Raw genomic sequence first — 26,069 nt, 5'->3', positions numbered from 1 at the left:
TGAAACGTATTTGGAAACAAACGGTATTATAACAAAGCATCAAGCGGGATTTAGAAAATATTATTCGGTTCAATCTGTCATAGACAAACGGAAATTAATAGTGAGCGAAGGAAAAATGGTAGGAGTTATCTTCATGGATCTTAAGAGAGCGTGTAAAACAATAGATAGAGAAAGATTGTTAGAAAAAATGTATCAATACGGAATTAGAGGAATGATCTTAGAATGGTTCAAATCATACTTAAATAATAGGAAACAACAGGTGCGTTCATCTTTAATCCTAAATTTTTACTTGTAACAAGGAAGAGTACTGCTGATTTGGTGCTCTCGCTAAAATGTGTCGCCTCTTACTACGCTACTATATATTGGTACTTAATACATTATGCGCAAAATATTTAAGAAATAGATATTAATAATTTTTTAGCAGATCCAATAACAGATTTTATATCTATATAAAGATATACTTTTTCATTCTTTGACAATAACTGAAAACATAAAATAGCAATAATTGTAAACATAAAAATAATTATTCAGAAGTCTTTTTTATTGTCGATTTGTCTTTCGCGATGTTTGTACCAGATTTCTTTGTCCTCGTTTTTCTTATCGTGATAGTTCACATATAAATATTAAATTTAATTATTTAATTTATTTTAGGAATTGTGGAAGATTTTAATGGCAGGAGTATTATAATATATTGAATTTAAATTGATATGAAAAGATTGGTGACTTAGTTTTCTAGTAGTTCATATAGATATGTGCAATAATAACTTTATGTAAATTAGGGGTATTAGGAAGATATATTAGTATAATAATTTCTCACACGGTTTATGTTCTTTTGGTTTGTTTCATATAAAAAATTTATATTATTATTGGATAGATAAACGTTTATTGATTTTTTAATAAATGTATAATAAAAAAATTCTTTATTTATATTAATGATGATTTTCATTATGTTTGCTAATTTTTTGCTTTCATTTTCTTTCAATTTCTTTGAAGAATTATTTTGAGGATAATTATGAATTAGAATTTATTAATAATAATATTTTAAAATAATTTATTGAATTTTGAAAAAATTTTTGCATACATCTATCAATTGTACATTAAATATTTAAGAAATAAACAGTGTTATTAAATGACACAAAATACACTACATTTCCCACTTCTCTTTATTCTTGACTACAATTATTGCGAGGTATAAGCATATATAACAATAACGCATCGAGTAAAATGAGTAAAAGTAAAATAATGAATATGTGTGAAAAAAATATATGTGTGCACTTGGACAAAATTTATATACAATAAAGAAAAAGGATATGCGTAATAAGCATACACAATTCCTCTTAATGATCTCGTATTCGACGGTCGACGACCCGCAGCTCGCGCATGAAATCTAGCCATTTATACGTGCAATTACTTAATAAAGCTGTTAAACGACACACAAAGTATGATATAATTAGCAATGCAAGAACACTCGTAATGTAGTAATGCGAAGCTCGACAAATAAGATCGCGGGTGGAACAGGATTCAAGAGTCTCTTCGCTCTGTGCCGTCATTGCATGTGTAATATTAAATATTCTATGTTTCTTTTTTTTGCATTATGAAAAGAATGCATGTACCTTCGACAAAAGTTGTTGAGAATTTTAACAGTAATCGAAACATTTAAATATTTTGTATAACAAAAAATTTAGTTGCTGTTAAGAAGATGCTAAAGTAACAGAAGAACTTCCTCGACGTCGGTTGTGCATATCACTGTAGATTATTTTTCGAGCGAGACCAGCTATCGCTCTTTGCCCATCGCATAGATCTGTCTTTGTTTTTCGATTATTTCGCCATGTGCGAAAAGACTTATCAAAGACCTACTGTTGAGGACCATATTGTTCTGTTTATGACAATTCAGCTTCGTTGAGCAAAATATGCATGTGGTAAAAGCACATTAGGATATCTTTTTTGTTAGGTATTTAGTCGTAATTTCACGCGGTCAGTGTTATTCGTGCACGTTTTTTGTAGTGCGCTCTACTATCATTTTGTACGTGCGAGCTACACAACTTCTGTATTAAGGTAAAGTTAACTTCAGGTGACGGCTGTACGAGTGAATTTTTAATGGTTTATAAATTTTTGTTCAATATTTTCTTGTAAAATTGACTACAGCGCACTTTCTTTTTACGCGTATTTTAATTCTAAAAAAACTTTTGTGATTCTGTAACGCCAATTTGAAGATATTTAGTGCACTGTAAATGTCGATAATTTACGGTACTTTAGCATCCTCTTAAGAACTTCAACTAAACAGCTTTTGCTGAAGGCGTTAAATTTTTCCCCTTAATGTATTTTACGTATTTTTGCCTGAGCGAGAACCAAGAAGGTCTTTCTTCCAAGCAAAAATCGCTCAAACAAAAATACATAAAACACAATAGGAGAAAACTTTTATGTCTTCAGCAAACAAAATAGTTATTCGCAATCGATTATGGCATGAATGTTTATAATCGATTACAAACTCGCACGAATAACCATTTTGTTTGTGAGTACGCACACATGTTTCCCACGTGTTCATTCGGTTACTTCTCGGGAGCTGGCTGGCAGTATCGTTTCCTCGCCCACCACACGGCGGCCAAAGCAGCCGCTAAAAAACCTATACCAGCAACAATTCCCATAGAAATCGCTCTGTTACGACGATAAGCAGGTACTTCCAGGCCGACTCGTTCGCTCGTTGCAACATCATCTGTAATCGACATTGCTGCTACTTCGAAAGTATAGAAGGTCTCCTCTTCCAAAGTTTTTACTGAAACATCAATCACAGATGTCAGTTATTATTATTATTAAATTAAATAACTGATTGATAATTATTACGCAGAAATAAAAAGTCTCTTACCTAAATAATAAGTGTCTGTTGTTTCTGCTCTACCATATAAATGATCGGTTGGTCCTCTGTACCATCTCACAGTGTAAAGCCTAACTTGGTTCTTGCCTAAGTAGGGTGGCTCCCAAGTGACCAAGTAACCCTCAACCGTTGCTTGAACTCTCACGTTGCGCGGCGGTCCCATGATCTCAATCTCTGAAACAGAGTCGTGTCACAGCCTTGAAATATTAGATTGAATTATCACGAGATATATACACGAGTTCGTCACACGCAAGAAGAATTGCGTTTGCTTCACAATATATAAACAAATTTGCTAAATTTCTTTCTCACCTTGTTGACTACGGTACGGTTCCGATGCCGAGTTCTCATCAATAGAACCTAGAAATTCAAATTATTAAGTCATTTCACGTATCGCTCAAACGTGACCGAAACGATGATTGATCTTACCCTGCTGAGTGAATATTCGAACCGTCTTGCTAAACATTCCATCTCCATGCTTATCCTGGCTCAATACCATGAATTCGTATTCCCGTCCTGGATTGAGATTGTTGACCGTCGCCTCCGTAATTTTTCTCGAAAGGATTTTCATGGTTCTCCATTCCGCTGTATCCGTGGGTCTGTACCTACATCAAAAAGTACACAAAAAACGTACATTATGAAAAATTTTTATTCCTGTAGCAAAAGCAACAACCTTGAGAATCGAATGTTTTAGTGTTATCGAATGGGTAAGCGTTGTAAATAGATTGATTATATACATTGGAAATACATTACCACACTGAGTACTCCATCTTGGGTCTCACGTAACCAGGTATCCATGTCAAAGTGACAGCGTTGTTGCTACTGTTGGCGCTCAAGTTGTACGGTGCTCTGGGTGGTACGTTCAACACCATTAACTCAGTATCCGCGACGACCGTCGCTGCCTCGTTACTGGCTGCACATTGGTATAACCCTCGATCGTGTTCCTGGATTCTTTCTATCGTCAGATTGCCGCCGATTACGTAAGTTCTCTCAGGTGATATAGGCAATCCATCCTTTTCAAAAAAATTGTTCATTGCTATTAATGAAACTTGCCCAATACGCAGGAAACGAAAGATCTTTGTATCTCTGTATACATTTAATGCCTAGGTCATGGTCTTTTGTCGATTAAGCTTTAAAGTGTGTTTCTAATATTTTTGAAAAGGACTCGGCATGTGATTGATCAATAGGACGTACCTTGTACCACACTATAGCTGGTCGATGCGAGTCGTCGCCGTCTTTGGCGTCGCAAGGAATTTCCAAGCTCTCGCCCAGTTTTCGCATGTACAAATGTTGTGGTGTCACCGTGAAAATCGGCGGTCTTTGAACTATCTAATAATATAATAATTAACAGTATCAAATATCTCAAGCAATCGCGATCTGAAAAAAAGAAACTAATATGCTTTTCCAAGAGGAAGTATCTGCCTCGATTTTGTTTTAGAAATCATGATTTGGAGACTAAAAAAAGCGATTGTCGCGGATTGATGAACGTTTTCCATGCTAACATTAACATGGATTAATTTCTCTTTTCTTCTTTTATGCAATATACATCTGTCGTTCTACATCCAACAACAATGATAGATACTCACCACGGTAATGGAAGGACTAGGTCCTTCAGTGCCTAAATCATTGTAAGGAGTGCAACTGTAACTTCCCGAGTGCGTCTCATCCACTTTACTAAAATAAAGAGATCCGTTCCTCCTGTAGAAGACCCCTTGTACATTGTAAGGATCAAAGAGAAATCCGTCTTTCTCCCAACGGAGATTCGTAAGGGGCGGATTCGCTCTGAAGTGGCAGTCCAAGAGGGCTGGTTTCCCATAAGGAAGATAAACTTCCCGCGGTGAGTAGATCACCTTCGCCTTATCTAAGGAGAAAAATCGATCGTCAGTCATTAGCGATGTAAATGAGTTAACGATATTGCATGACAGATGCGTCGTCGTGCTCACATTGTACATTAAGAAAAGCTGATGCGTTTTGCTGCTCTCCAGTCTCTCCGGTCACCACGCAGGTGTATTCCCCAAGGTCGCCCATAGCAGCTGACTTTATGGTCAGCGTTCCGTCAGCACTAATCTCGACTCTTCTTCTGAGATCCTGTCCCGATAATTAATTCAAAATTTTTTTCAAAGCATCGAGGAATTTCGAGAACGCATTAATCTGGGACTCGTACCTGTATGTCTGGGATCGGTATTCTTTCGCGAAACCACGTTACGATTGTACCGTCTCCCTTCGCGACACAGTCGAACGTGACCATTTCACCTTCCATGGCAGTTTTATTAACAGGTGGTATCGTAAGCAGAGTGTCACCTGCAACAGTTGTCGGGAACGGCGACACACCTAGGTTGAACGATTTAACGAGTCTGCCCAGATTCAGGTTAGTAAGCAGCAGCGGGGTTATAATACATTTTCTTCGTTGTTAATTATTGTCTCGTATTAGCGGCACGAGACAACCAATCAGTCATAGGCATTTCTTAATTCTGCATTTTGGCGTAAGTTAAGACAAACTGTATCGTCAATGGTGTACCATGTGAGCCCCATATAAATTCATGAGTCTCGAATAATCCAGTGTAAATTAAATGTGTAAATTTATCTTGCAGCTGTATTTGTAGAAATGACGTAATGTTTGGTTTATGGTACAACCTTGAATTTATTTGAGAACGGCAAAAACCGGGATAAATAAGTTGTTATTAAAGTGACTCAGTCTTTTTTATTAATAAAGCTTAACTTAAAATAACAGGAATTCCGTCGGCGCTAATAAATGAAATGGGTTTTTTTTTAAATTGATTCAAGCGACGGATTTAAAACAAATAATTTAATTGTCATAAATAATTCACAACTACACTACTCTTTCATAATATTTTTTTGAAATTTGATTTATTACATTAATTTAAAACTATTATCTAAATATCACTACGTGCAAAATAAAATTTATGAAGTTAAATGAAAAAGAAGAAAGAAGTAGTTTTTTTTTTATCAAGACAGAAGGTCTTTGTCAATAGAACAGTGTTCAATATTTACAGTTTTGTGTTTGAAAGTAAAATGTAGCAGCCTATTGCTATTTTTACTTCTCACTTCATAGCTAGGTTTTTTTTATAGTGCACGATGCTTAGTCTCAAGGACAAAATTAATTTGAGATTGTTAAAAAGTTTTGCGTCGTTCATAATCTCTGATGGATAATGTGGGAAATTATTAACAGATTAGATATAATACTAATTATGTATATTTTAAATATATTATAGGCCGAGACGATCATGGCAAGATCTTCGTGCTGAAATAATATTTCAAATGTTTTTATTTATTTTGAACTGCGCGTTATTACTTTTTTATGTTTTATTTGTTGTGTACAATTCGCGATCTTGAATCTATATAGTGTATATATATATATATATATATGTATATATATATATATATATAAAATTTTGTTTTGTTTTATTATAATTATAATAACATATTAATATATAAGTAATAATTATATATGTTAAAAATAATCTTATAATATTACCAACAGTATATTTTTAAATGATGACCGATATCAGAAACTTTTAATTATCTCAAACTATCTCTAGTTTTAACTATCTCATTCCTAAGAACAAGTGTTATGAAAAAAAAACAGCTGTGAAATTAGGAGTAGGAATAGGTATGAATATCTGCCCATTTCAATTTCAAGTTAAAACTGCAAATTCTGAACGGTTGCTTCAAAGTTTAAATGTTGGAGGTGCTTAAACGGATAATTAAATTTGAAGACTCACATCCTACTTGCTAAAAAAAAATTAGAGCGCGATTTGCACAGCTATAAGCTCAGTTAGCTTGCACTTCGAGCTGACCTGCTTTAATATTCAATCTTGGTTAGTCATCATTAAACTCTGTTAACACATTCCGCTGTATTGCATTCTTCATAGATACCGCTTTCACAATAATACCAATACAACAGGTTGTTAATAGATGTACCTACATGCTAACAACTGCATTTATAATCTCAAAGAATTATGCGATAATTACTCGACAAATGCGTTAATAGACGTTTTTATCATTGTTTTTTTGTTCTATTTTTATCCTTTTTCTTTTGCAATCTCTTTAATCACATGCAAATATAAAAAATTATAACTGACTAGCTTACCATCAATGGCGAGGTGGAACCACGTGCCATTGTTCCTCGAATTTGGCGTTCTGTTGGGAAAGATCACCTTGCATTCGTACCAGCCTTGGTCGCTTTCGCGAATATTTGTGAGGTTTATGCTACCCTGGCCATAACCGCGGTGACCGGCATCGTCTAGCAAGTGTATACGGCTTTTGTAGCTGCGCTCCACCATAAAGTCTCCGTCGTACCAGGAGAATATCGTGCGGCTCTGAAAAAAGTTAGAATCAACGAATTATAAATAATAAATTTAGATTTATATTTAGAATTATGATATATAAACAATGAATTGTATTCACATCATCCGCATTCGGTACCGAGTTTCACGTGTTCGTAAATTGTGCAAGCGTTTTGACGCTTCATCAGAAAACAACGTTACTTTATTTTTAAACTTCTTAAAGTGTATTCTGTCTGAATTGTCGGAACGAGCGATTTTTACATACGACGAGCGTAGGCGAATCTACGTCTTGAAAATTATGCCGTGTAACTCGATAGCGGTTGTAGCGACGTTAATTGGGTCATCCTTTCGCAGAACGCAAGGTAATGCAAGGTTGAATCACATGATTGAACGAAGAAGTTTCAACGTTGAATTCGGGTTTTATTCGCGCGTTCGTTGAACACTAATGACGCGTTGCACGGCGTAATGACCTAGGACGTTGTATCGCTCGCGGCGTCTTAATTAGCCCGTCGGTCAGTAACACCCACATTCATCAGCGACGGGCCCAAAATCCTCGAAAGGAGGATACGTCTCGTCTAAGCGAGCGGGAATGGTGTTAATCGCTTCTAATCATCTGACAATGCATTAACAGTGACCCACTGGTTCGTCCCCTCATGTCGCAGACTGAACGTGACTAAATATAATGCAGCCTTGCGTCCCGTACTCCAATTACCACGACGGACAGACGAAGAGGGAAGGAGCACCTGTTTTGCATACGCATCAGGGGCCAATCAGAGTTGAGTTCCACTTGATTCTGCGATAACCACGTGCAATCCGTTTCCGTCGTACGGCCACGTCGAATGGCGACATCCGCGAGCGCGGTCTCGCACTCGACGGCAAACCCGTCGCTCCATTGTATTAACAGTGTCGGTACTTTTTCTGCTCTGCCGAGTGTCTCGGATATTATATAAATTGTCAAGCGTCTATCGCTATTCACTTTTTAATTGGCCACATTTGTTTTTATTCAGCCTTCCAACGCGGATATATCTTATCATCTTGATACGGGTTAGCTTCTCCGCGTATTACGTGTCTACTTGAAATCGAGAAGATATGGAAATCCATAACTAGATGGATTGCCTTGCTTACTGTAATATCGGATGTTCGAGGAAACTGAATAACCCACCCTACCTTGAACGTTTTCCCTTCGCGTCTCTATCGGAAGACGGCGAGTACGCGCAGGCACGTCCGCATGCGAATTAGCCGACTAACAACCTGCTTTAACGCTCTTTAATCGTCAATCAGTCAATCGCATGTCGTTGTATTACGATTATTACGTGCTCATTAAAGTGAACCGCGCCACCTTGATTTCCGCCTCTCGTGTAAAATAAAGTGTTTCTTCTTGAAAACTGCGTGTTATTTTTTTTTATACTAACTTTCTTTTGAAAAGTTACAACATTTTTTTTATATCAGAATGAAAATATGCAGACGTTTTACGTTCTCAGAATTCGAAAATCGATTTTTCCCCACCAACGTGTCGCATCGGAAATCATATTGGGTGTTGCGTGTCTGCTTCATTGTAACTTTTACAGCCGCTTAATAAATATGTGCACATTTGGTCCAAGGTAAATGCCAAAGCACGTTATTAAACATTATTTCGATCACGCGACGTGTAGTATTATTTTGCATTATTATATATACTATATATTCATCTATTTTACGAATCTATCGGTTTTATCCGATTTTAGCTGTTTATAAACTGATTAATGGCGTTGTAGTAAGTAATAGAATACAAGAGAGAGAGAGGGAGGAAAAACGAGAATTTTACGATGTGAAAACATAAAATATCTCCGCTGTACTTGTTATCATTAACTCGCATTACGAGCTTCTGATTAATATACTTACGTCGTGGTTCCATTGAAGAATATATGGAATCGGCGTCTCGTGCGGAAAGTCAAGATCGCAATTAAACACCATGTACTCTCCCACTCCGGTAGTGAGGTAAATCGGTTCCTGCTCCTCATCCGGTATCAAACTGCAGATGCAGACTGAAAAAATGGCGACGTGAGATGACGCATTTCGAAAAATCGCCACCGATTTTTATCGATCCACGTATCCCGGCGGCGTAGTATTATAGATAAATGCCTGTGAGAAGACGTCGCGTGTAAAGTGATATTACACATTGGGACTAATTTCCGGAGAGATTGCGTAATTTTCCGCCGGATTATGCGTGACGATCGAGCGCGTTAACAAAATGATACGTTGTTGTTATCCGTCTTTCCCCCGTGCACAAATATGACCGGCGCGACGAATGATTGCATTTGTTCAAATAAACAAAATTCTCTTATTTACTCGCTCTCTCGACGGTAGTCTCTCGAATTTAGCCCGCGTCTTTGCCTCGCGCTAAATGGCAATCAGCGAATTGCGCCGTTTACGGTCGTTGTGGAACGAAATTCTGCCTGAAATTCTGACTTCTTCGTCTTTTCTTTTAGAAACTGAAATTGTCTTTTCCTCTAAAAATGTTTTCAGCCATATGTTTTGAATAAACGTGAAAGGAATAATTTTTGAGTCTAATACGCGATAAAAACGTACGGTTCTTCTCCGATTTCGAAATTCTTTACCTTCGTAGCAGAGGAAGACCACCAGCAGCTTGTAGAACTTTGTGGCGCGATTCATTGCGATTTCTTGCATTCCGATCCTGTGTCACGCGTTTGTTTTTTTTTTTGGTTTTTTTTTTACTTAGCTTATACTACGTCAACGGACGTGAGGACGCGCTGGCGGGAACGCGCTGGCGATGGTTCACACTCCGCGACAACGATACATCTATCATCACTCGCATTCATCGAGTATCAGCCGTCACCTTCAATCGAGTTCAATCGGCACGCGTCACTGTGTCACGCCATAAACGTACGTTTCAATCATCCTCTGCTTTCCGAATTGGCCACCAAGATAGCTCGAATCTTTTCGTCGAATTTTTACACGCTCTCCTGAAATGCGTATTTTTTTTTTTTTTCTTTATCTCCGCATCCAGGAATTATCTCTTCGGTCCCTTGCCTCGCCGGCAGCCGACGTTCACCGAAGAGAATTCCTGTATGCCGACACAAAGAAAAAGAATACGCACTTGAGGAAAGTATAAAGGTACAAACAGTAGAGCTGACTGCTTAAACGTTTCCGCTCGAATTTATCGTATCCTATTATAGCTTCATTCAGGATAATGTCGCGGTCACTGACACTGGAGAACGCGTTTGCAACTTCCTTGCGGCCCGGTGTCGAACGACGCACAATTTGACACGAGACGAGACTGGTTCACCGTAGAGTGCTCCGGAGAGAACACTAAATAGAGTAAACGCGTCGTGCCCCTTTAAATCCGAACGGATACGAAGAGCCAGGAGTAACGAGGCACTGGGAGGGGGATCCACCGCGAGGGTGGATGGACCGATGATGATGGCGTTGCGGGAGGGGGATGGATTCTACGATACTCGTATGCTCCAGGTTTGCGTCGCGAACTGCCAACTTCGACACACCCGTGGCGACACGAATGAACGGCGTTGCACAAAACGTGACCTACAGTCACATGTGATTAATTCGATCTTATGAAAGGAAAAAAAAAAACATTTGGAATAGTGAATCGCAGAGCACAAAGAATGCCGTGCCTCTGTTCCAACTTCCTCTGGCAGGTGCGTTGCCTGATATAAAATTATATAAAAGTATTTACGTTTTAGTTTTTAATTTTATCGTGGGTACTGAAAAATTGAAAAAAATGTACAATGGTGTATTAAGGGAGGGGAGTATACACCAAGCGAAATTTCCATAGTTTCATCAAAAATATTTCCTACTGTCAGTAATTGCTTTCTAAGTTTCTAATTATTACCGATTGGAATAATTAATACATTTATATGTTTACTTAATGTCAATTCATTTGCGAATGTTTTTCTTATTAGTATTTTTTATTAATGTCTTTTGTTTTGACTGTTATGGCGTCGTACTGCAAATTAAGCGAAATTTCTGTAGATCCAGTTTCATTGTTCTCATTTTTAATTTAGTAAGTACTGTATACGGCATGGAAAAATATTGGATTTATTATATTTTTATAAAACAAAAAGTATTTGGTTACTTTAATTTTTTTGTGATTATTTCAAGTTAGTGACTAAAAAGTTAAATAAAGAAAAAAATGATAATTGCGTTTAAAGATATAGGACCTTGTAACAAAAAAGACTTTAAAAATAAAAAAATCGCATCACGTGATAAATAATTTTAATAAATTACGTGATTTATATGCAAAAATCGTCCGAAGGGTGGAAGAATAAGAAACTGACTGACGCAAAAACCAAATTCTTTAGTTTTGCATGCAGCAGCAAAAAGAAATGTAACTGCTGGTCAAATACGAGCAGATTTAAATCTTCCGGTCAATAAATGGCGTGTATAAGAAATTTTCCTTTCTGTTATATTAACAAATTTTACCTACAAAATATATATCAAACGCTTCAAGTAATGTAAGAAGATATTGAAATCACCACGCATGAGTTTAATACGCATTATTAATATGTAAAATATTTTATTAAAGTTATCTTAATAAAGTACTGCATTGAGTGGAATTATAGAAATTTCGCATATTTTTTTTTAAATAAAATTTTATATTTCTCGAATAAAGAGCAATAATTCGAATAATTGACTTTGGAGTTTTCTGTTGTGTTTATAATTAACTTAATATTACGTTTATAATCAGAATCTTTAATTTTTATTAATTATTTGATATGTTGAAGAATAACAGTAGAGATGAAGGGGGCATCCATTTACATTTTATTGAATAACTTTGTTTATAATCAATATTTTATGTTAAAACTTGAACGATTATATTCGTCAAAGTGTTGTTTAACAGATTCTAGACTTAAACTCATGAAATATTTATTACTTAGTATGTGATTTATAAAAATGCAGTACTCTGCATAATTGGTGGAAAAAAAAGTGGTAGTAATATGACTAGCCTAAAAATAAAAATTGGTTTAATTTGAAAAAACGCACAATATTTTGTTAGAAAATTATATATTTTTAATTTTCTATCGTTTAGAATTTTTCTGCATTTTGAAACTTTAGAGATATTATTTTATACTTATTTAACATTAAATAACAATGATAAAATGATATCTTTAATGTTTTTGAACACGATCCTATAAAATGAGAATCGATCTATCGAAGAAATATCGATATAAAAATTTTGTTCAAAAAAATAGATTAACAAATTTTCACGTTATTATTTAATTTTGCACAACTCAAAATGCGTTAACAGCTGAATAAAAAGTTAAATAATAAAAAAAATATTTGAGTGTACATTTATTTGTGTGATAATACGCTCAAGTTTAGAAACAATGAGAAAGTATGTGTAATTAAATACTAAAGCATACCTTGAAAAAGTTTAAAAGTGCTCAAAAGTAAAAATGCTTTGTAACAATTGTCAGCTATTGGCATATTACCACTAGAAAACGGCAAACTACTAAACGAATAACTTCATAAGCAATTGTTAGAATTCGCCATCTTATAATGGAGATAATAGGGGTAACCATAACGTTCACAGTAGCCATAATATCCCATTCTCTTCTACGCATTGCGCGCACACTTAACGCGAAGCATTACCGTTTCATATCTCTTGATATGAAACTATAGAAATTTCGCTATTTAATTAGGAGACCAAACAAAATTAATTTTTGATATTTTTTTTAAAAAAGGATACCATACATATTTTATATAAAAGATTTTACACTCAAAAGAATTTACTTTAACAAAGTTTTCAAATTTCTTTTTATGCAAAAATATTAATAAATATATAAGTTATAGCTAATGTCTGGGAAGTCACTTTCTAAAATATCGCATTTTGTGATGATCATTACCGCTCGATCCAGGTTATTTAAAATAAAAAATTTTTGTAAATTTAATTGGTATATGAGTTTATGTAGTCTTTATAGATCGATATTCCAAAAAATTATATTACGGCAAAATAACGGGTAATCAAAGTTGAAATTTCGATTTTTGTATAATAAAAAAACATTTTTCAGTGTCTTCAGGTCATATTCGTTAATCTAAAAGTTCATTGAGAGCAATGTTGCAATATCTTAGATCTTTCGTATTTACTAATACGAGTATGTATTTTATATGAGTATGTCCGATTATGTTCTTTTATATAAATAAACTTCCTGGTAAAATGTAGAACCAATTAATAAATGTTAACTCGTGCCATTGAGTTCAAATTTGAAAAAAAAGTGATTAAAAAATTTTTTTGGCTAATCAATTTCTAAAAATTATGCAACGATTATAAATATCAAAGCTGTGTAATATAGAATCTGTTTTATTTATTTTATAAGTGCAAAATTTAATATTTATGTTTAGGATTTTATAATTAGATACATACATAAATCCTTCAAATTATGAACTAAATAATAAAATATCAGATTATAGACTACATGGTTTATTTAATGTTTCCCGTTCTAGAACCTTTTTCAAGATAATCTTGATATAAGTCCAATATTTTTGAAAACAAGTTATGACACCAGTACAATTATTTTGAATTTTGGGCCTTATGAGACACGGATTAATATTTATTAATTAATCCAAAATTTTACAAGGAATAATTATTTATATAAAGGCACAAGTTGAAGGAGTCCTGCATAAAAGTTCGAAAATAAGGATCGCCCGAGGTCCGTGTTTTACTTACTGATAAAGAACAGGAGACATAATAGTGATTTTTACTTCTAAATAATAAACGACCTTTTTCACGTCATGTTCAAATACACCAATACAAATGGTCATTTAGCGCACAATGCTGTTGTCAAAGATTACCGTGATGGATATGATAAAGTGTGGCGTTTAGATTCTTCGGAGTATCTTTTTGACGTACAATCCTCGGTGTTGATGTGGAAGTGTGCAAGGGGTTACGTTCTTACAACGGGAACGGAAGAATTAAACTGCATTCAATTTATCTTTGGTCGCCGACTCATGCTCTTTCATCGCTGTTCTTTCTTGGTCAAAGCTAATTCGAGAGGATTGAGCCCCGCATGCGGCGCAAGTAGAAAGATTAAAAGTTCACTACACCCGGTTGCATACACGAATCCTTGATCTTTTTAAACGACACTCGCGACCGACGGTTGGACATGCGATTGATACAAGTTTTATATCGAAAGGTAATTATTTATAACGAGCAATATATTATCGATTTTATTTCAATAGATTACGGTTCGGCACAAATTACAAATTTCGGCCGATTTTCAGCTTGGCACTTTCCGCTTGCCTTAGCGGAAACCTCGCGCGCATTTCAAAAGCCGATTGACGCTCGGATTTACGTTTGCAAACATCTGAGTACCCCTACGTATCATTTTATCTTTCTTTACAATTCAGCGAGCGCGGCTCAGGCTGCGCGCGGGTGGGCGAGGCGAGGGGGAATCGCGTTAGCTGAAAACTTGCCGAAATGTACAATTCGTGCCAAAACTCTGCAATAAATAGTACATGAACAATAATGATATTCAGATCAACAAAGTGCTTTGACTCATTCATGAAAAGAATGTGAGAAAAAGTATTGTGCGTATGTAATCTCGCGTGAACTTTCACGACGAGTAGGATCCTTGAACCCTTTTATGTATACGTCTGCGTCACGTAATCACGTCACGTAATTGTCATTTAGATTTTTTTTTTTTTGACAAAGCACGAGTTTCCGATTACGACTTGTTTACTACAATGGAAAATATATTGTGCAAGTTACGGGCTTTCTTCTCCGTCGACGTATCTTGTCTTGACAAGTACGAAGAAAATAAACGATTTTTACTTACGATTTTCACTATGAGCTAAATTTTTTATTTTTCTAAGAGTAACACGAATAATACGTAGTGAAAATTTGGAAACAGTATACTTGTAAATATGTTGAAACGGTTATTATTGAATTGTCATATTCGTATAGAAATTTTGACGATGCTTATGCAAAGCAAGTTTCTTTTTTTTTTAAATGCTTTTTACGATCGAAACGAGCTGAGAAACGTGACAATGACGAGATACTTGTCGCGCAGAGCGGAGGAGATTCATCGATTCCCAATGTGCGGTCCGCGTACCAAAACCGCACGACGAGACTGGATCGGAGCAGTCGTGCGTGGGTGACCTCAGATTACGTCACGTCCGTCCCTTGCTGCATTAGCAGACTGCCCACAGCCTTGTCACGCTGTTGAGATAATGGATCCATTCGCATGGATCACGATCCAGGATTGGACGTGCCCGGGACACTGGAAATAAATGCGCGCGTAATGATGCCGACCGTATTATTTCATCGTCGACGTAGAAGAGGGAACGGCTCGTTCCTGGTTCACCTGTCTGTAATCCGAATCGATCGCGTCTGCCATTGCGGGATATCCGTTTCGCAGACCAGTATATAATAGGGATGATCTATTTACGGTTCACTAACCCTCGTGCCGCACGATCCTCGTGTCGGTTTTGTCAGTTCCGTTAGTTCGGCAGATCGTTAATCGATACTCTCGAATTTGTGCACGGGGCATTTCGTGTTGGAGGGAACGACTGACGATTCTTTTTCATTCTTTTGCGATAGTTTCAAGCGATACTCGGCGTGACTCGAGATGAAAGTAATTCTTTAGAATTTTCGTAGAAAAATATTACCTCTCGAGAATTCGCGCGATAGATCTACCTTAGATTTACGATGTACGACGATTTACGAGAGACGAGAACATATTTTACTTTTCTCTAGAAGTAATCGGATTGCTGCCGGAGATTTTTCGAGTGCTTTATCACAAAAGCGCGCGTTCCTCCTCGCCGGGAGAGCGAGCTCGTAGCGAACAGATACGGGAAGCAGTAGAAGAATGATCCCTCTCTGTAACACGTTTTTCTCTGACGCGATCTGCAAGAAATAATTTATGAAGCCCTATCAGGATTTGAATTGGCATTCTATAATACAAAAGTCATATAGTGAAATGCATATAAAAGCGGGAGAAAATCTTGTTAAAGGGCTTTCTCTCTTAATAGAGCGTCGCTCCAATTTTTGGCAAACAACGTTACGCGTATGCCGAGAATGACGGAAATGTCGACAATTTGCAGTAATGTCGTAGACGTCTTGCGCAAACGTGGAACATTTAGCGTCGAATTATATGTAATTTCTCGAGGAAATTGCGGCTGTGTCGTGATTTCGTGATTTTACATATAAAACGCTAAAAGTCCATCCTCGCTCTTGAAAAAAGAAAAAAAAATTTGTTTCGCGTCTCAAGATGCCTTATTCATAATTTATCATAATAATTTGCAATCGTTTCTATTATTGAATTTATATCCCCGAAACCTTGAAAATACGCGCAATGCATTGTGTCTGATGTATTACTGGAAGACGTGGAAACACTTTCGAATCAATTTTTAACAATTTTAACGAACGCCGCAGTTTTTAATAACTGCATACACACAAGCGCAATTGATCGTGACCCGATTTTCTTATTCTGACAATGATCTTATTACCTTGAATAGCAATTACACTCTGTATTATTACCAGGGCGTAGAAATTCTTCAATTAGAGAAGAATAACGCGGCGTTGCCGCAACATCTAACAATTTAGATATTGATCTCGCGCTACGCAACACGGTAATTCGGTATATTAACGTATTCATTTACATTTATATTTAACTTTGTAAATTTATATTACAATAATTATAATATTAATATATATTTTATCAATATATCATCTTTTTTTTTTATACGTACCTGACCTGTGCTTGATCCTGACCTGTGCAGCATTCTGTAAAAGACGTAACTGTACCGAAACAAAATGCGTTGCACACGTGTTTAATGGTAAATCAATACAATGCAAATGTTCTGGGAACGTTGCCCCCATTTCGTTTCAAATGTCGATTTATTTTTCATTTTATTTAATAATAAATTGTCTACAATTTGTCCTAAGTTAGTACGTCTTAGAGTTCTCGTGGGGGGGCTCGCGAGAAAGCATAGATCAATCAATCAAACTGGGTATGGAGGTGAACAACGAGCATTCGCGAAAGTGACAACGAAACGGTTCAACGCACCGTGTACAAGTCCGACGGCGGATTACAGTCGAGAATAAGCGGAAGTGAAGATACAGACGATACAGAAGAACGTTACATGCGTGGGTAGAAGCGATTCGATGTCAGTGGCGTGAAAAGGCTAATGATTACGAGTGTGAAGGTACATTCCGATGACTCAACAAAAGAAACGAATTTAATATTAAAAATAAGAGAATAATGGAAAAAGGAAGTAAACATATCTGCTCTGTCTCCTTTCCTCGAATTCAATTTGGCGCAATAAATATCGTTACAATAGCAATTGTGCCGGTGTACGATGATGCGAGAGCACTCGAAGATGAGAGCCGTGCTTGGAACTGCGACGATCTTCACGAGAGTTTCGACGAGAGCGCATAGATCTGCTACGCGATTGCGAAAGGTGAAATATTCGATAACGTTATGTATCGCAAAAAATATCATATTTTAAAGATTTCAAATAAGCCAAAGCGCGTATGGATGGTCGCAGATCCAAGCAGAACGTAGTACCCGAGAGCCATTGAATTCGACTCGAATATGTATTTCGCGTCGACCGAAGGGAATGACGTTCGACCGATATCTCGAATCGTACGACACTAGCATGTATATTTCACGTCAAATTATCATTTCTCACGTATTATTCGGCGCGAATGCTGTATACCTCGAAGCAGCATCGTCGCTGTTGCGCTTCTTTGTAATTTAAATACGCCGAAGACTCGAATATTTGTCATTGCAAACGCGTTGTGAATATTTTTCCAAGGTTTCGCGGGACTGTGATCAGAATGCGTTCGTGATTTAACGATAAGATCGCAAGCTACAATAAATTTTTTCACGCGGTTATCTATAATTACGGATTATCATCACGTTCATCGCCTTTCATACATATTATATAACAGCTACAGCTTTAGCAATTTATGTATTTTTCCAATATATGTATATATAATATATATAGCTATCTACAGTTTGTACACGAACTCATTAGTAAGCGAAATAAGCGCACGTTTCTGGTCACGTGACGAATGAAGATGCACACGGCTGATTCGCGATGCCAAAAATCGCCGACTCTCCAAAAATCGCGAACGTCCTGCTTCGAGGGCTCACGAATTTCGCTCGAGCAATTTCGGGCAATGAGCGTACCCGAAACCGCGACTGGCTTTCAGGTACATATATAACGAACGAAACGCTTAATTAATTAATTAATTAATCCACGAATCACGGCGGTCGCTCGCGGCCACGCGCGAGTTTTGCATGCGTGTGCGGCAGCGCAGCGAAGATATAACGACGAGTATATCGCGAACGCAAAAGGTGCGCGATGACGATGACAGAACGTAAATCCATACGAATCGCGAAGAAGGAACTCAGGACGAACGGAACCGTCGTGACGTGTGATAAAGTTTTACAAACAGATTCACGATTCAACCATATTATCCATAAATATGCCGTTTCAAGCGAAATTGCCATTTCTCTTATTTTTCTTTTCCTCTCTTTCTCTCTCAGACACACGCATACACACATACAGTGCTTTCTCTCACAACCTCATGATCTCCCTCATATTTCGGATACTTTTTCAAAGATATTAGTTTTATCGTCTGAACCTGCCACGCCGTATGACAGGTTCACGTATAACGCCGAGAATCGTTCATTTTCTCTTTTAGTTTCTCATTATTTTTTCAATCTTTCTCTCTCTCTCTCTTTCTCACACACACTAACATTCACACACGCACGCGCACACACATTCATTCTTTCTCATCTCTTTATCCCTCTTCGTCTCTCTCATTCTCGCACATTATCGCTCGTTCACACTGCGTGACCTCTTGAGATCGTTGTATCTAACTATGATATATCTACACGTTACTTATACATCTACAAGTCGGTTGGTTAGATCACCTTCTCTCGCGTACATGATTCTTCCTTTTGCCGCATCCATCCAGAAGGGGGAGAGGGTGTCTCTCGTGTATAATGTATAATTACGAAGCGTGTATTATAATCACGTTATCAAAAACGTTTCCCCAACGTCTACGGTGAACGTTAAGTCGACGGAGATCTGTTCTCTTACATCCCCAACATTACATACATCTCATGCATCCAAATACGTTTACCGCTAGTAACATATTAACGATTTTACGCGATTGACGATAAAAATTGGTACCATTCTGCCGGCGCGAGTCCTTCAGCACCTCCTCCCCCGTCCTTCCGTGTACTATCTCACATCGCAATAAACTCCCGCGCGGATATAATGATTAATTAATGAATACTCGCCGCATTCGTCGTTCTCGTTGATTAATACGCTACACGCTACGTCGTTTACGATTTACAATATCAATTAATTATCAAATTATTAATTCAACCATTAGAATTACTTTAGAATATTGGTACTCTTTCGTGTCACCTCCGTTATTTCTTAACTTTTATCGTACTCCTTTTTTTTGTTCATTTTGTTATCTTTGCGTGATCGTGTATGTTACATTATGCTCTCTGCTTTGCTTTAAAGGAATGCTGGGCGTCGTCAGTTTTTTTTTTCCAATTGAACGCGTCTTACACACATACGATTTACATACATACATACATACGATTTACGAAACATCAACAGATCTCTACGTACTATTACATCGAGATTTCACGTACATACATGTACACAAATTCAGCAAACATTATATTCTCTTAAATTAGGCTTCTAAACTTAATTCTAACGATTTAACAGTATTTATTTATTAATTTTATATCTGGCTCTGCCTTTGTTTCGCGCATGCGTATAACATGCATAACTTTATCATCAAGTTTCAACGATTAGCAGCTCCGATCAACATTTTGAAGTAAACGTCGATAAGAAAATCTACAATTTTTTTATTTCTTTACTTTTGGCAAAAAAATAGACCAGAGCCGTACACATTAGCATGTGTATTTTAATTGTGTAAAAGAAATTATAATTTTGTAAAATGAAATATATAAAGTATAAAGAGATTGTTTAGAAGAACGGTATTTTTGTATTTTCGGTAAAAAAAAAAAGACGACGCCAGCATCGCCTTAATAGCCGCATTTGCTCACGTATAAAATCGGATACGTACCGAGCAGAGAAGCGCGAACAAACGCGAAAGAAGTAAACAACTTGCTTCAGTGAGTGCGAATGGCACCGCCAGCACTCGCGATACGCCGCGATGTTCGCGATCATTGAAATAAATTCATTTGTGTTTGCTCGCGCTCGTTTGCTCGGTCCAGATCCGGCTTTAGTCTACCTTCGTTCGCACTCCATTCACTCGTCCCACGTCATTCTCGCAATATTCTTTTCTCGCATGTCAAGCCAGATCCAGGCCGAACAGATCGGCGATCTGGCCAAACATGAATGAACAACTTCGGTGAACGGTAATCGCGAATATTAATAACGGCGCTAATCGAAACAAGCTGTTCATTCGCGTTCGCACGCGCCCGTTCGCTCGGCCCGAATTCGGCTTGATACGCACGCACGCATGCACATTTTAACGAAATTGTACAACAGAGCGCTTCGGTGGCGTCCACGCCGCTCCTTCTTACTCATCTTCTTCTTTTTTTTTCCCCCTCGCCGTTACGGTTCGTCGAAGTATAGTTGAATCGTGAGTAGTAGGGCCCTTGCTAATATTTATAATAAATATGTATAATACGTACGTATATATAAATAAGTGTTTGTACTATAAAGAAAGTAAAACGCCGGGAGCCGCGGGCCGGGCCGATCTCACGTGGGGGCGTCTTCACGGTCGCACGTGTAGAGAAGATTAGAAAAAAAGGGTAAGAGGAACGAGCGCGCCGCCGGTTTATACCCCCTCGCCCAGGGGGTACACGTTTTCTCTCGCGTTTAGGTCGCGCAGCTCGACACTGATTAGCCCGTAGTTTCGCCCGAGCGAACCCCCCGCGATCGGCGATCACCGGCCCCCGATCTCACGTGATTCAAGATGATCCGATGCGTTTGGTGAGAATTAGGTGGGTCTCGAAGAACGCGTCTCTCTTGTATTATGTGTGCTCCGTCTGTGTGTTCCATGTCTGTCGCTTGTATATATTTATGTCGGGTGTACGTATTTATGTATGTTTGTCAAGTGTATGTGTGTATGTGTGCGTGTGTATGTAACGTGTTTCGTAACTCCTTCGTCTCTCTAATTACACGAATTTCGGCTTGATCGACGCGTGTGTGCACGCGTGCACCTCCCTTCCGGCGATGATGGTCATCTCTATTGATCGTCCTTCTCCACTTAATTAATATTCTAGTTTTACTTATTTAATTAACGTCAACGCTTCGTACGAAATGAATCGAACGCACCCTCGGACCCCGTTTTCATTGGCAGTTGAAAGATTTTTTCCCGAATGATTTTTATTATTGTTTTTTCAAAGAGCCCGATCGACGTCATTCGTAGAACGTCGGATACGCGCGTGATGCTCGCGTCGCTAATCTAACTCGAGAAGGATGACCGAAGGTGGGCTCCGGATAACCGGTATATCAGCATTTCGCTAACACGGTGGACGCGTGCACACAATCGCCGTGTTATATTGGCCGAAGGCGCGTAGATTCAAAGAACGTTATTCTTATTCTCGTTTTTACGTTGCTTAAGAAAAATTATTGTGCCGATAATATGTTGGGTCGCTAGCGAAACCCTAAACAGGCAGTGCAGTATGAGTGAGTCCTTAAGCAATCTCGAGGCAAGCTTCGGCCTAATATCACGTTTCGAGTCCATTGCTCTTCGATATATTTACTTTGTGTGTGTGTATATGTATGTGTATGTCCATTGTGTGTGAGTGTGTGTGTGGTAATTCTTCGATTATCTTACTTTTTTTGTTTTTCTTTCGTTTTTAATTATTACTTACAGCGTACGATTAAATTTAATCTTATATTTAAAAGGTATACGCGGAGCATGTACAGTGGTACAGTTTCTTTGGAGTATCATGCCGACGTAACTATCCCATTCTTTTGCTTTCTTGTCTTCCGTTCCAATCATCTTACGTCCCGATCGCGATACCGGACGATCCCGCTGTATTGAGCCAATCGGGAGTGTCTGTCTTCCTTCTGCGCACTTCCTACCTCTAAGGACAGTTCCACTGAGTTTTTTTTTTTTTTTCTTTTAAAAAAAGAGCGCTTTCCCCCTGTTCGTTCCCCGTGAATTCTTCCGTATGTTCCTCTACATTATTATATATATAGTAACGTTAAAAATCACGGTCCTCTAAACCGGACATAGGCGTGGTTGGTGTACGCGGGATATGACCAATAATAATCGGATTCGAACATTTTCGTTTACGCACTTCGTTTCTATTATCGTACCAGCGCGATCGGCGTCGCTGGGTTAGCCCCCCTCCCCCCCCCCCCGAGTAAATGATATCGAGATTGTTTCCCCCGTAGGATACTCGACGGTCCTCTTAATCGGTAAAACGGGCGAAACTCCGAAAGATTATCGTCTTAACGTACGGTTCTACTACGTCGCTCCCTTCTCGTGGTCGTGCGAAACTTATGTATCCTGAGCTGATGCTTATAACAGCCTTCTTTTGTAGATGGATGTCCAGCTACTAGAATTGACTTAAACTCCTCTAAATGCGGAATCACGTGTGATGATGATCCTCGTTGTGCTGCGGTAGTTGGTCTTCGGTGATGATCACGTTGTCGTCGCCGTGTTGTAACGCGCGATTTTTTTTTCTACGGTAGTCAAAAGAGCCAGTACCAAAATCTAATCACGAGCGATAGCTAGCTTTCCTCAAAATTTCTCTCGGCTTCTCTTCTTTTCAAGAATTACTTTCGTCTCTCACATTATTTAACTCTGTATTTAACTCTGCGATCATTGAAATCGTTTTCAATTCGATTGTACGTAAGACTGACGATGCAGCGGCATCGTTGGTCTATCATCAAGATCTCCCTCGAGTTCTCATCGATCTCGTTCAACACGCGCTTTCCAAGTGCGCGCTTTGTCGTCTTCTCGCCTGTCTCTGCCGAAACTGATGAAATTCCGCCTTCATTGCCTGTACTCGGGCCTCTATGTTCTCTCTGCTGTACCTGGGCGCCTGCTGTTGTACCGTGTGCACTTGATGAATGTGGGGAACGTGGATCGTGTGGATTTGATGCATCGGTGGTCTCTCCTCCCGCGTAGGCGTCGAGGCCGACGTGGGTGTCGGCGTGCACGACACCGGATCGAACTCGTAGTGGCCGTCGACGCTGCCGGCGTCCACGGCGTTCTGTATGTGCGTGTGCCCCACCTTGGCTTGATCCTGAAGCTCGAGCCAGCGGCCGACTAACGGCGGCGGGGGTGGCCTGTAAGGCGGTGGCCTCCATTCGGCGACCGTACTACCGCTTCTTGAGCTCTGGTTCTGCTGCGAGGTATTCTTGCTACCGAAACCCGAACTGCTCGATCTGCTCTCGGGCGAGGTCTCCAGGTCGGGCGAGGCAGCGAGCTCCGGTGCCGATCTGGCGTGCCTGGCGTGTCTCGGCGGCAACCTCGCCCTCGGTCGTCCGGCTGGCTGCGGCGGCGAAGACGTCGCCAATGGCTGCACTGGCACGAACCGCCTCGACTCGGCGTGGATCGCCTTGAGCGATGGCAACTCTTGGCTGTATCGCTGATGCACGCTGCGAAGCTGGAGGTAGCCGGGCGGCGTAGGGAAGGAACGTTCGCCGGAGGATGGTTGCTTGACGGAGCTGAGATCGCTGAAGTACAAAGGTGTCCAGGGAACCTGAGCCCCGCTCGGCGAACTGGCTAGAAACCTGGGCGACGTGATCGTGTAAATGGTTGCGGGCGGTATCCCCGCCAACGGATTAACAACGCCATGGTGATGACAGCTCGATGGCAGAGGACCAATGGACACGCCGCTGCCTTCGGATCTCAAGCTGAGCTGACTGGTGCCAACCAGCGGCCGTCGCCACGAGGACTTGAGCCGCTGCTTCGGCAGGAAACCACCATCGTCGCTGCTAGAGACGTCCAGGATGCTGTTGTTGGCCGAGCTGAGGACCGAGTCCGCCACGACGAACCGGCCGTCGGCCGCCCGCGAGATCTTGCCCAGCGGACGACAACGGCACGAATCCGGGGTATCCGGGCTCAGGATCTCCTTCAGAAGGCTTAAACCTGGTACTCGGCTTTTTCTAGGTCTATAGGACAGAAGGAGCGTTAGAGCGATTGCGACAGTGGTGATCGATAGGCACGGCTCGATCGAAATCGTCGGAGGATGATCTTGGCGTGGAATCTGCGTGCGATTTCCATCACCCATTGTACGTAGTACCGAAATTTTTTCCAAACGTAAATGTAGTTCTTATTTTATCGCGAATTTCAGTGCGCGTTGAATAACACGAGAACAAACATGATGGTGATCGTTGCATGTGACGTTATTTCAAAACTATTTCTAGTACGATGAGAGTGTTTTCCTTTTTTCTATTTTTTTTTTTTTAATTTTGTGTGTGATATTTCGGGAAAAAATTTCGGTACTCTTTTATTGTACGCACACGAATTTATTTATGAATCGTCGCATGCTTCGTTTAATGAAATCGTTTACGGAGACAAACGCTTCTACGATCATCCGCTTCTTCCTCCGACGTGATCCATCGGCCGCCCGGTTAAGGCAAATACGTGCAACACGAATGGCAAAAGACACGCAACGTTAACGAACGAAAGTTGAACAGAGTACTAGAACAAACGTAACGTAAATGCCAATGTTCAAGTTAAATATGGCAAGATAATTATTAATAATCAATTACTCGTACGTATAATAACGAATAACGGATGCAGGCAGGGAAGGCATGCGCATGCACATTCCGGTGCACGAGTGGTCGGGTGTGACGTGGGTTGTGGATGGGTAGGCCTCGGCAGTGAGTAGATCTTTTTTTTTTCTTTAATTTTCGCAAAACGAGAGAATCTTATGCTTCTCTTGTATAAATTTCTTTTCTTTTCTTTTTGCTCGCAAAATTTTGTTTCGTTCTCATGGAAATTTCTTTTTACGCGCGATTCTTTTGCACTTTCTTTTGATTTCGATCAGTGAATAGCAATTGTGGATTTAGGTGCTCCGAAACTCGTCACCTTTTCTCCTCCTTCGGGTCCGGCAGCAAGGAAAGATGAGGGAGAGAGAATGTTGTAACACAACGATTACATTCACAAAAAACAATATATCGTGGCGATAATGATAAGAAATATAACGCTAAATAACCGAACGTTACTTCTAGGCGGTGGTGTTAGGGAGCAAATAGATAAATAGTGTCTTATGGGTGTCGGTGGAGACGCGTTTCATCGTTATGCATTCATTTGACTGGATTAATATCGGATTTAACACGAAAGTAGAAAGGCGTCTTGAACAGTACACTGTTTCCTCGTTTAGAAAAAGAGAGAGAAAGAGAGAGAGAGAGTATCATAAGAGGTAACAAAGACATAGTGAAACATGTAGAAAAATGAGATACAAGTACATGAATGATCAGTCGAGTGCTTCGTAGTAAAAAAAATCGCGACTAATTACGTTATTTGTCACCACTCGAGTTGCGTTATTTCTCTTTTGAAAAGATAAGCCTTCTTGTAAACATGGCAGCGTATTCGCGAGATTTGATTGAATAATCCAATTGAATTTTTATACGTTATATGCATTATTTACTATACATATATGTATAATATAATGCACATTACATAATTCCTTCGGAAAGCACTCGATCCTGTAAGGGAGATATAGAAACGAAGATTTATGATATAGAGCAAATTATAAAAGTGCGGACAGTTGAAATTAATTGCATATCGGACTTTAGAGGATAGGAGGGTAATTTAAGTGTATAGATAGATTTCAACGAGTTGAATGGGATAATGCAACGAGGCATTGTGAACGATTAACAGGTGGATACGACAACGGTGGCTATCTGTATATGCGGGTACAAGTTTTCGCGTGGCCGCAACGAGCGCGGCTTACCTATCT

The 26,069-nt window shown here is 38.9% G+C and overlaps 2 protein-coding genes across 13 annotated transcripts in view; both read right to left on the bottom strand.

The window, feature by feature from the left end:
* Positions 1-1,145: 1,145 nt before the first annotated feature.
* Positions 1,146-10,506, bottom strand: LOC105207533 (protein borderless). Of its 3 annotated transcripts, none has more exons than XM_011177053.3 (13): positions 10,274-10,506; positions 9,774-10,139; positions 9,058-9,200; positions 6,981-7,209; positions 5,034-5,200; positions 4,813-4,957; positions 4,456-4,730; positions 4,064-4,198; positions 3,623-3,882; positions 3,299-3,474; positions 3,182-3,229; positions 2,864-3,046; positions 1,146-2,773 (listed from the first exon to the last, which is right to left on the bottom strand). In XM_011177053.3, exons 2-13 carry the CDS (start codon positions 9,841-9,843, stop codon positions 2,550-2,552), a joined length of 2,055 nt encoding a protein of 684 aa, XP_011175355.1. In that variant the 5' UTR covers positions 9,844-10,139; positions 10,274-10,506; the 3' UTR covers positions 1,146-2,549. The 3 variants fall into 3 exon arrangements, with proteins under 3 accessions (XP_011175355.1, XP_011175356.1, XP_011175357.1); XM_011177054.3 differs by having other exon boundaries at positions 5,034-5,170; positions 10,274-10,505; XM_011177055.3 differs by lacking the exons at positions 9,058-9,200; positions 9,774-10,139; positions 10,274-10,506 and adding an exon at positions 7,704-7,831.
* Positions 10,507-17,010: 6,504 nt separating this feature from the next.
* LOC105207535 (protein turtle) overlaps positions 17,011-26,069 on the bottom strand; it is a 306,264-nt gene continuing 297,205 nt past the window's right edge. For all 10 annotated transcript variants that reach the window (XM_039449815.1, XM_039449817.1, XM_039449814.1 and 7 more), the window contains one exon: positions 17,011-24,273. In XM_039449815.1, the coding sequence (XP_039305749.1) occupies positions 23,076-24,273 (1,198 nt within the window). In that variant the 3' untranslated portion in view covers positions 17,011-23,075. The remainder of the gene's footprint in view (positions 24,274-26,069) is intronic.

This window comes from Solenopsis invicta, chromosome 5 (assembly GCF_016802725.1).
Source record: "Solenopsis invicta isolate M01_SB chromosome 5, UNIL_Sinv_3.0, whole genome shotgun sequence".
In the NCBI taxonomy this organism is placed as follows: domain Eukaryota; kingdom Metazoa; phylum Arthropoda; class Insecta; order Hymenoptera; family Formicidae; genus Solenopsis; species Solenopsis invicta.
Note: the sequence above shows the minus strand (reverse complement) of the source record. Positions and strands in the feature narration are given on the sequence as shown.

Excerpts from the sequence above, each read along its gene's own strand:
- LOC105207533 (XM_011177053.3), bottom strand. The coding sequence starts at position 9,843 with ATGCAAGAAATCGCAATGAATCGCGCCACAAAGTTCTACAAGCTGCTG. Across the intron at positions 5,201-6,980 it reads GTTCCACCTCGCCATTGATG|GTGTGTCGCCGTTCCCGACA; the intron begins GTAAGCTAGTCA and ends CGTTCAACCTAG. Across the intron at positions 3,883-4,063 it reads CAGCTATAGTGTGGTACAAG|GATGGATTGCCTATATCACC; the intron begins GTACGTCCTATT and ends TTTTTTGAAAAG.